Raw genomic sequence first — 11,650 nt, 5'->3', positions numbered from 1 at the left:
TAAGGTCCCTACTTGTGACTCTAACAACCTTTCCACCCCTTCTTCTGCAAACCCCCTGAGCATTGTTAGGTACATTGTAAGTCTATTTATCGTCTCTTAGGAGCTTCTGGATCTCTGATTTAGTAGGTGTTGAGTATCCTCAGTGTCTATCTCCTTCATCATTGTGCTGATATAAGGTTCATAGAGAAAGCAGCACTCTTGATCTTTTCCTCAGTTCCTCTATGGTTTAAGCTGGGTCCAGAGTAGAGTGTGCTGGGTTATCTTCTTAGGTCCTGCTTCCATCTGAAAAAGAGAAGCAGAATCTCCAAGGGAGAGTGAAGTCAACACTGGTTTAATGGACCCTCTCATAGTTCAAGATTAGTGAGAGCTTGACATTGGAAAGCAAAATAGTTATCTGGATATGATTCTGACTTATTTCCCAGTTCCAGATATGATTTCCTTTCTACTGAGTGGATCCACTAGCCAATCCAAGAGCAGATGGTTACCCACCATGGATGTGTGTCACTATTGCACTTGTGTGAGCATCATGTCAGGTTGTTTGCTTCTGAGTAGCTTCGACTTTGACTTACTCAGACAGATGTTGGCCACTTTACCCTGGTAGCTCATGTAGCATCTTCCAGCACTAGATGCGATAACTGTCTGAGGATTAGCTCTCTTTTGGATTCTAACCAGTTTCACCAATTTTCCTTAGTTTCAGTCAGGCCCCTTTTGAGATATGATGGGGCAGCTCTCTCCTTAGGATCTGCATATATCTGAAAAAGAGAAGCAGATTCTCCAACGGAGAGTAAGTTAGCACCCAGAAAATTGAGATAACACTTACTTTTTTGATAGAGAATTTAATAGGTGTAGGCCCTCTTGTACCCCATGATTGATGGTAGCTTGATATTGGAGAGTAGGCTTATGTTTGGATATGGTTCTGACTTGTTTCCCAGCTCCATATATGGGTCCCATACCACTGAGAGGATCAGTTAGCCAAATCAAGAGCAGTTGGTTCCCCACCATGGCTGTGTGCCACTATTGCACTTGTGTGGGCATCACACCAGGTTATTTGTTGCTAAGTAGGTTAGACTATGAGTTGCTTGGACAGATATTGGTCATTTCCTCCAGTCACCCATGTAGCACCTTCTGGCACTAGACACACTGACTGTCTGGGGACTGACTCTCTCCTGGCTTCCAGCCATGCCGTTCCATTTTATGTGTCAGCTGTGTATGGAGTCTTCAGCAATAGGGTCTTACCACTGACCTTTGGTGGGTCATCAAGTACTCTGACAGAAGTCTGTCATTCTTTTAGGAAACCTTGTAGGTTTCTATGATCAAAAGCTCATTGTGGATGATATCCCCATGCTGGTAGTGGGGGTTACAGGTCAGTGCCCACTATGAAATTGAGGAAAAACATAACAAATATACAAGAGTTAGAGAGCAGGGGTAGAGGGGGAGAAGGAAGGAGGGAAAATGTAGAAGATTTGGGTTAGACTTGATCCTACCCTCTCCAGTGTCTTGTGGTTCAGGTGTTTCCTGTAAGGGTCTAGTGAAGGTTCAGCCATTTGGTCTGCCTTTTAGGAAGTAGAATTTTATCGTACCATTGCCGTTTGGGTCCAGATTATTGTTTCCCACCCCTTTGATGGCCTCCCCATCCATCCTAGTGTCTAGTCCATCAGGTGCTTGCTGGGTATGTAAGGTATCTTGGGTAGATTCAGGTTAGGTGTTGTAGATGAGTGAGACTATGTGGCAATTTTTTTTCTGTGATTGTGTAAGTTCACTGAGAATGATCTCTTCCAGGTTCAACCATTTTTCCCCAAATTTCCTTGTGTCATTTTTTCTTACTGCTCTATAGAATTGCATTGTGTAGATATACCACATCTTTGTTATCCATTCTTCTAGTGATGGCAATCTGGGTTGATTCCAGCTTTTAGCTCTTACAAATTAAGCTGCTACAAACATGGTTGAGTAAATCTCTCTGGCCTGTGGTTTGAAGGTTTTAGGGTAGAGCCCAGTAAGGGTATAAGTGGATCTGTTGGTATCTTTATAGTCAGCTTTTTCAGGAGTCTCCATATTGCTTTCCAAAGTGGTTGTACCATCCTACGTTCCCACCAACAGTGAATGAGTGTTCCCGCTTCTCCACATCCTCACCAGCATTTATTTTCATTTGATTTTTTGATGTTTGCTATCCTTATTGGGGTAAGGTGGAATCTCATAGTTGTTTTAATTTGCATTTCTCTGATGATTAGGGATGATGAACATTTTCTTAAGTGTGTGTTTGCCATTTGTATATCTTCCTCTGTGAGCTGCCTGTTCATCTCTTTGCCCCTTTTTGTGAGTGGGGTGTTTGTCTTCTTATTGTTTAGATTTTCGAGTTCTTTGTAGATTCTAGAGATTAGGTCTCTATCAGTTGGACAACCCACAAATATTTTCTCCCATTCTGTGGGTAATCTATTGGCTTTGCTTATTTAGTATGCTTGTCTGTAAAGAAACTCTTCAGCTTCATATGATCCCGTTGGTTGAGTGACTGTTTAAAATCAGGAGCCACTGGGGTATTGTTCAGTAAGTCTTTTTCTATTCCTATGTCGTGGAAAGTACTTCTTAAATTTTCTTCCAGTAGTATTCGAGTTTCTGGTCTTATATTGAGGTCTTTGATCCATTTGGATTTGAGTGTAGTGCATGGTGAAATGTTTCAAGTTTCAGTTTCCTGCATGTGGTTATCCAGTTTGTCCAGCACCATTTGTTGAAGATGCTATCTGTTTTTTCAGCCTATGTTGTTCAGGCCTTTGTCAAATATCAAGTAGCTATAGTTGCTTGACCCAAAGTCCAGGTCCTCAAGTCTATTCCATTGGCCTGTACTCCTGTGTTTATGCCAGTACCATGCTGTTTTTGTTACTATGACTTTGTAGTATAGCTTTAGATCAGGTATGGTGATACCACCAGAGGTATTTCTTTTGCTGAGGATATGTTTGGATATGCGAGGCCTTCTGCTCTTCCATATGGTCTCTCCATGGTTCATCCCCGCAGTGTACAGTGTCTTCAGTAGTAGGGTCTTTCCATTAACCTCTGGTGGGTATTCAAGTGCTCTTACAAAAGTATGTCTTGTTTGTTTTGGGAGATGTTGTATGTCAGGCACTGCTAGGCACATGCTGGAGCCTGAGCTTCCAGGCACAGCTAAGGATCCCCAGGCTACAGGAGTCCACTCCATCTCCAAGCCCAGCACACTTGAACTTAGGCTCTGCCCATAGCCCTGTAACCGTTGGCCAATTGCCTAGGAAACTCCTTATCAGCCAGCAGCCTTCACACAGTCCTGAGACCCTAGATCACCTGATCCCCCTCCACCCGCCATTGCCTATGTGGTAGAATGAATGTTTCCATATGCTAAGTAGGTATCAGAAATAAACTTGGTATGTCCACTCCCCTTAGGGTTCCTCCCCCTACCCTCAAATGTTTATAAACCCATTTTATTGACAGTAAACTGAGAGAGCTGTTCAACTATCTCCCTTGAATGTTTCTCTCGTCACAAGCTCACCCACCCCAGTTGCTTTGGTGCCTTTGGGGAAACATGGCCTGGCCTGGAGGGGAAGGAACCCACAGCTGGCACCTGAACAAGGACCCTATGAGATGGACAGGGTAGGTGAGTGCTCTCCCAGAGGGACTGGGAGACATCAGCCCATGTATCCTTGCCTTCATGTTTTTTGGGGCTGGCAGGTTTCTCTTCTTCCTCCTTTATTTTCAGTTCACACCATGGCATGGGACCAGAAACAACAAACTGGCAACTGATGTCTCTTGGCCAAGGCCACTCCTCAGTATGGACTGAAGCCAACATCCTCTGCCTAGACCCTGATAGCCCATAGGGTGTTGGCAAAAACCCTCTATCTGTTTCTGTTTCCTCCATCAGATGGAAGCTATTTTTCTTTTTCCTACTTTACTTTAATACTGTGTTCCAGCAAAAGAAATCACAGATTTGTAGATTATGGGCTCTTCTGAAAGTTAAGGGAATTAAGCTCTCTCAGAGGGAGGCCAGCTCTTTTTGGAAAGTCCTCCAAATGAACCCTTGGATTTCTGGGCATCCATGTGGCCCAGACACGTGGACCCGCATAACTTATCTGGCTAGGAAATGAAAAGTTCAGGAAGGAAATTTCCCCTCACTCCCTTTAAGCCATGAAACTGCAAGCCAGCTTTGCAAGTGCGACAAAGCAGCTCCAGTTGGAGTCAGGCCGCAGGCTCACATGTGCCCAGACAATGGCACCTCAGCCCATGCAGGCACTATGTCTCTGCCTCCTCTCCCAGTGGCCCACTGCAGACCTCCTCTTTTCCCTGTGGCCCCCCAGCAAGCCCCCTTCTTCAGTGGCCTCCTGGTGGTCCTTGAGGCCCCCTCTTTTCCATCAGTCCCAGCCCTCCTTTTTCCCCTTCAGGTAGCTGGACTTGGAATCTGGCAGTCTTGGCCATTACCTACACATGTACTAGACCTGACCCTGGGTGAGTGCCTGGGGAGCTGGGTGGGGCTGATCTAAGGTGTATGCAAGCCCTGCCCAGCTGCCACTGCACCAGCACCAAGAGGCAGCAAGAAAAAAAAAAAGAGGTAAAGAACAAAGAAGGTCATGTTTAACTAAAGCCTATGGTGAACTGAAGTTTTACGTAAAGAATGTCATACTTTGTTACATGAAGTCATAAATATAATTACTACATTTATGTTCTAGGTCAACTTCAACTCACATAGAGAATTATTGAAAACAACAAAATTCTCTCTGAAGTGGTAATTTATAATTTGTCAGGCATTAAAAAAAAAGATTGTAGCTAGTCCTTCAGCCCCTTTGAAAAAGAGCTAGGCCCAGACCCAGCCTCTGGGACTCCCAGCCTCCAGCTCTCTTTCTAGAAGGATCTCCCAGAAGGGCCTTCTCAGACCTCCACAGCCATCTATCTGCTTAGGACCTCAAAGCAGGAGGCCAGGTGCGGCAGATTCCTTGCCCAGAGCCCTGGCTTCCCAGCTGAGGCCTCTGGGCTGTCCCTCTCCTGCAGGCCAGTCACCCTCTCCTGGCTCCAGCATCCACGGGAACCATATCTATGGGTGTAAAGTGCTGAACTCCACCACCCACAACCCTTCGTGGTCTCTAATTCCTCTGCCAGGCTGGGAGGTGGCTTTAACCCGCTTATCCAGGGTCCCTGTCCCTCCCACAGAGTCCTCATGGAGGGAAGAAGGCTTCAGAGGTGGCTGTGTGGGACAACAACTAATCAAGATGAGCACCTCAGGGAGCCAGACACTTCTGGTGTGGAGCACCAAGACCCCGTGAAAGCAGATGGGCCAGCAGGGCCAGGCCAACCCACCAAACCCATCGCCTATGTAAGGCCCATGCACATGGAGGCCCCAGCAACTGCAGAGCCAGAGGCAGCCCCAGCCGCACAAAGACCAGAAAGACACCACTCCAGAAGCCACCCCAGGGGAGGGAGGACAGAGAGAAGTGGCCAGAGAAGGACCAGGGAAGGGAGGCAGAGGACAGAGAGAAGGAGCCAGAGAAGGAGCAGCTGCCACCAGCAGGCAGCCTCTCAGGAGCCACCAGAAGTCCCTCAGGAGCACTTTATGGAAATGGTGCTGGACAACGATGACCTGGCCCTGGATGCTGACTTTGAAGATGGGCTGGCCCCCTACTTCCCCTTCATTCAAATAACCGCAGCGCCAATGGGGACTGTCCAGGAGCTGCCCCAGCCCTCTGGCCACTGGTCCCTCATGGGACGTCAGGCAGCCACCCTGTACCCCACTATCAACTTCACCCCTCTGTCAGGCACTGCCCTACACTTCATGCAGACCTCCTTCGGGATCCATGTGTTCGGGATTCCAGAGTTCTTCACTCACATTGGTATCTGACCTGCCAAACCTAGTACCAACCCATCCCCAGATGTATAACCACCAAACATTTGTCAAAAAGAAAATACAATGGAGCCAGGCATGGTGGCACACATCTTTAATGCCAGCACTCAGGAAGGCAGAGGGAGGAGGATCGTAGTGAGTTTGAGGTCACCCTGAGACTACATAGTAAATATCAGGTCAGCCTGGACTAGAGTGAGACCCTACCTCAGAAAAAAAGAAAAGAAAAGAAAAGAAAAGACACAATGGAAAGCAAGAACAGTGACGTCTGAGGAAATACCACTAACAGGATATCCAGCAAGGCTTTTTCTAAGACTGTAGTTAATATCCTCCAAGAGGAATGGGATGATGGTGTACCCTCAACATGTGTGTTGTATGTAGAGCCAATCCCAGATGTTCTGATGGAAGCCAGGGCTGGAGGGAGACAAAATGACACGGGTTGTTTGAGTCACAGACTGGACAGGACTGAGGGACAACCAGTATATCAGGGGGCAGAGGATGAGCAGAGACAGCCCCACACTGTGGAGGTGAGAGCCAGGTGCAAAAGAATGAATACCAGGTTCTCATCCCACCTAAGGAGGGACAGTCTTGAGCCATATGTTGGAGCACTATACATCAGGAACCCTGGAATGTCATTAGTTTAGTCTGGCAGCATTGTGATTCCAGGGAACAGTGAGGGAGCATCCCAAAGGCTGAGGGGAGCAAACACTGGGTCTAGAATTCTGTAATGAGTCAGGAATGTTCGGAGTGGGGAAGGAGACAGGAAGTCCTCATGACAAGTAAGGCCTCAGGGAAAAGAAGCCGGAATCCCAAACAAGTGGGAGCATGCTTCTAAGCTTCCAGGGAGGGGGCTTGGAAGGAGGAGAGGCTTCCTGGTCTGGGGGTCCCAAGGCTGCAGGTCCAAGCCCAGGGTCAGATGCTGGCCGGAGCCTTGCATGCTGGTGGATGTCACATGGTGGGAAGGGAGCCAGGGTGCCAGGGAGTTGCTCTCACAGCAGCCCAGGGGACACATCCTGTGATTTTATTGCCTTCCAAGGGCTCTGCCACCTAGCCGGACTGCACTGGGGACCCAGTGTCCAACATGCAGACTTTGGGGGGTACATTCAAGCCACAGCATCGTTCTGGTTGGATAGAGAGGAGCTGTGAGCAGCTGGAAGCCCAGATCATGTTCCTTAGTCAGGAATTTAAACTCAGGAAGAAGTTTAGGTATGAGAAGAGCCAGTAAGCAAGGAAATAAGTAAGCTGACATTACTCTATATAAATGACTGGCTGAAGGATGAGTGATATGGAGTTAAATGCCAGAGACACTGATAAAGAAGGGGTCAAAGGATGGTCTGGTTCTTGTCCAGCCATGGGGGTGACATGGATGCCAGGCAGCAGTGACACATTTAAGAAAATAAATTTAAAACCAATAAATTTTAAGCTGGGTGTGGTGGCGCACACCTTTAATCCCAGCACTTGGGAGGCTGAGGTAGGTGGATCACAGTGAATTCAAGACTAGCCTGAGACTACATAGTAATTCCAGGTCAGCCTGGGCTAGAGGGAGACCCTACCTTGAAAAACCAAAATAAATAAATAAATTTTAAATATTAAAAAAAAAAAGATTGTAATGTCCTGTTGCTTAAAAGGAGGAGGCAACTGACCTGACTTCTAGTCCACCCTGCCTCAAGATAGCAAAAAATTTTGCCTTAGTTATTCCTAATAAAGTCATTTCCAAGTGTGTTATTGGTATTAATGACATAAAATTGTCTTTAGACTACTTGCTTGTCAGAGTAATAGGATTAATTAATTTGGTATAGCTTGTCTTAATAGCCTTATAGAAAGATGGTTAATAATGGGGTGAGATGAATTGATTGAAGGAACTAGAAGGGAATTTTTCAATGTTGGGACGTAGAATGCTCATTAAAAGTGCTTTTTGAAGCCGGGCATGATGGCACACGTCTTTAATCCCAGCTCTCAGGAGGCAGAGGTAGGAGGATCACCATGAGTTCGAGGCCACCCTGAGACTACATAGTGAATTCCAGGTCAGCCTGAGCTAGAGTGAGACCCTACCTCAAAAAAAAAAAAAAAATGCTTTTTGAGTGGTACTTAGATCAGAATGTTAATGTGTATGGGTAAAGATGTGTGTGTGTAGAAAAGAATTTTCAGGGTGAACCTAAATACCGTGCCTAAAGTTAGAGATTTTTCAACTGTTACAAACTCTTAACAAAAATCTAGGTTTCGGGCTAAAATATGTTGGAATATCTTGCATAATCTTTATCAAATTTAAGTCATGGATAAAACATAAAATTGTTTTATGTTAATAAAAATACTTGTGGTACATAAAATTAATAGCTATCAAGTTTAAGCCAAAATCACTGGTTTTCAAATGGTGTCTTTTCTTTCAAAAAATATTTATCAAGGGTTATATTAAAACTTAGCTAGCTGTTTTGGCTTAAAAAGGAGCAGATTCTGCTCTACTGTATAGTAAATAAGTGTCTCAATTAAGTCCAGGGCTTATAACAAAATTAATTCTTATGACATATTCCATGTTTTAGGGTATACCTCATGCTCAAACAATGGTCCTCATCTGAGAAAATAATATTCAAGCTCTGTGGTTCAGTTTCCAATGTTATCTGGGTAATTGGTACCCACACAGGTATAATCAACTAATCAAAGATATTTTCAAACACAGGTGCTAAGACTTTATACTGTCTTGTTTGTCATTTTCTGACAATTTCTAAGTTAAATTAGTTTATTTGTAAATTAATTGGTATTGTTTTCAAGACAGGTAGCAGGTTCTGCCTATATTTATAAATGTTAGATATTTAAAGTGTGGGATGTGCCTATTTCCTATGCTTCAGATATATGGCTTATGCTGCCACAGTACAACAAAAATTTTAACAGGTTAGACAATGATTTTAAAAGCTCTTGAGGCATTTGTTAGCTAAATCTACTTCAGTAATCAAATGTGCTCTATATGTACATTCATACAGGCTGGTGTAACTTCCTTCCTTTTTTTTTTTTTTTTTTTTAATTTTCTAGATAGGGCCTCACTGTAGCCCAAGGTGACCTGGAATTCACTAGGTAATCTCAGGGTCGCCTTGAACTCACAGCAATCCCCCTACCACTGCCTCCCGAGTGCTGGGATTAAAGGTGTTCACCACCATGCCTGGCAGTAACTTCCTTTCTAAGTGTGTTAATTACCTACGTAAAAGCCAAAGCCAACTGGACTCATCGGAGCAAAAGGAGTCAATATTTTGTCCTGTGCCCTCAGGTCATGAGGCCACTGGAGGTGATGGGACCCTGGTAAGTCACCTGTATTCCTGAGCACAGAGAACACGGAGACCCAAACAAGAGTGGTGTACTCTCTGAAACAGAAAGGTCACAATTGAGGAGCAATCAGTTCTCCTGACTTCCCAAAGAAGGGAAAGCATAGCCCTGACTCATCCTGGTACACAGTAAACACCAGTAAGCTATAGGATTACTCCTGGGTCCTTAAAGTCTTTTTGGAGAGCTATTAGTGACCTCCAAAACTAATCCTTAATTTCAGCTATCTTTGTGGTCTTCAACACTCAGAAAGAAAAGTATAACCAAAGATTAAAAATGCCTTAAATATATACATGGCCTCTTAAGTAATACAACAAGAGCTTTCCAAGAGGGAAAATAAAGATCTTAAGACATCTTTCTCCCCATAGTTCTAATTCTATAATAATAAAACAACAACTATAGATGTCAATAGGTTATTTTCAAATCTAAAATATACAAATAAGTTCTGAGACCAAAAAATATATTTGTACAGCCTTTAATGACACTCAATGGCTCTCTATTATCAAGATTAAATGTTGTGTATGTGTTTCTGATAACTCTGCTAATATCTCATCTGTTTTACAAGCCATGTCAAATACTTCTGTGCCATTTGATGAACAGTTCTAGAAGAAAATCTCAGCCAGTTCATCTTCAGATGGTCCTGAGATGATCCAACCCTGTCTATCTGGATTCCCTCAGCCTCAAAAAGTACCAGTTTTCTGTGTGCTCACTTCTCATTAACTACTTACTTTTATTCTTTCTCCCCAATGTTCTCTTCCAAGACTATCTTCCTATACTCCCGGGTCCATTAGAATAGTTCCTCTCTCTGGGAGAGATTCTCTAACTGCAACAAGTTCCTACTTTGTGTCCCATTCAGCAGGAAATAGTAAATGATCTGATGTCTTTGTGCCTTGTCCCCTAAAAGCAGAGTGTCTTCTCATGAGAGGGAGAAATAAATGGGGATAAAATTAGGACCCCTGAAAGTAAAAGGGACAAGAAAAATTTTCTTATCTCTTGCCCATTTCCAAAGAACTGTTTTGCCATGTGTTTTCTGAGTCCCTGGCTCTGCAAAGGACAGGCCTTGCCCTCTTTGATGCAGGCCAAGTTATGTCTCTCTGCCTGTCCAGCTCTAAGCTGACCCAAGATGAATGCCTGCTCAATATTTCCATAATCAGAAATGGTTGTGTGAAGACACCAGCTCTCCTTTGGTGCAAAAGGAGTAGCCACCCATAAGTAAATATTTCCTCTCCCACTTATTATTCCCCAGTCTTGATTGCTTCACAGGTGTATCTCTACAAAAAAAAAAAAAAAAAAAAAAAAAATTTACAAACACCACCTACACCAACTGCCAGTGCCAACTGAAAGAGATCTTCATCCCTCTGCTGGTGAGCCTCAATATGACATGACGCTGTCTCTGGGTGCCTTAGGTGACCAACAGCCTCAAATCCAGAGTTGTCCAGAGACAACTGGACTTTTCTCGCAGGTATGGTACTTCAAAACCATTCAGCCTTAGACGTCATTACTGCTGAGCTTGGGGAGCATGTATGGTCTTGGGACAAAAATATTGTTTTCTTTGTTAATGAGTCAAATGTTGTTAAGCTGCTTGGCTGGTACAAGCCTGAGGACCCCACCACCTGCTTCTCTAACCCTTTAATTACTTGGCTTCTCCTTATCCCTTTCCTTACTATAAAAATCCTATTGCTGTAGCCCCCTGTCTCATAAAATTTCTCAAATAACAAATAACTAATATTGCTAAGGTTGCTACTAATCAGGTCCTTATACACCACCTAATTCTATCTAGACATACGGTAAATTTTAAAGAACTCATTTGGGATGACACTGGCCCATTATAAAAACAAAAGGGGAGTTGGCAGGCACTGCCAGGCACAGGCTGGAGCCTTCAGGAGAGGGGCCTGGACTTCCAGGAATTGCTAAGGACCCCCAAGCCCAGCACATCTGAACTTAGACTCTACCCATAGCCCTGTAACCTTTGGCCAGTTGCCTAGGACACCCCTTATCAGCCAGCAGCCTTCACACAGTCCTGAGACCCTGGATCACCTGACCCTCTTCCCTCCCCCCCTGCCATTGCCTACTTGGTAGAATGAATGTCCCCATATGCTAATTAGGCATCAGAAATGAACTTGGTATGACCAATCCCCTTAGGGGCCCTCCTCCCACCCTCAGATGTTTATAAACCCATTTCACTGACAATAAACTGAGAGAGCTGTTCAACTGTCTCCTGGGAGTGTTTCTCTTGTCACGTGCTCACCCACCCCAGTTGCCTGGGCACCTTTGGGCTGGGCCATGGAGGCCACAGGAACCCACAGTTGTAGTTCTCTCTGATCAACAGCTCGTTGTGGATGTTAACTTCATTCTGGCACAGGAAATTACAGGCCAGCACCAAGGGAAAAGAAAAAATAAAAAGACAGGGAAAAAAAATGATACAGGAGAAATCTAAGGTTAGGCTTCATCTCACTCACTCTGGGGCCCTCCATTCAGGTGTTCCTCCTAAGGTCC

At 44.6% G+C, this 11,650-nt stretch overlaps 1 protein-coding gene across 1 annotated transcript; it reads left to right on the top strand.

The window, feature by feature from the left end:
- Positions 1-5,167: 5,167 nt before the first annotated feature.
- On the top strand, positions 5,168-5,845 carry LOC101615566 (proline-rich protein 20E-like). Its single transcript, XM_004665394.2, has one exon. The coding sequence runs from the start codon at positions 5,168-5,170 to the stop codon at positions 5,843-5,845; it is 678 nt and encodes a 225-aa protein (XP_004665451.2).
- Positions 5,846-11,650: the final 5,805 nt, after the last annotated feature.

The sequence above is a fragment of the Jaculus jaculus genome, chromosome 2 (genome assembly GCF_020740685.1).
Source record: "Jaculus jaculus isolate mJacJac1 chromosome 2, mJacJac1.mat.Y.cur, whole genome shotgun sequence".
NCBI lineage: Eukaryota > Metazoa > Chordata > Mammalia > Rodentia > Dipodidae > Jaculus > Jaculus jaculus.
Note: the sequence above shows the minus strand (reverse complement) of the source record. Positions and strands in the feature narration are given on the sequence as shown.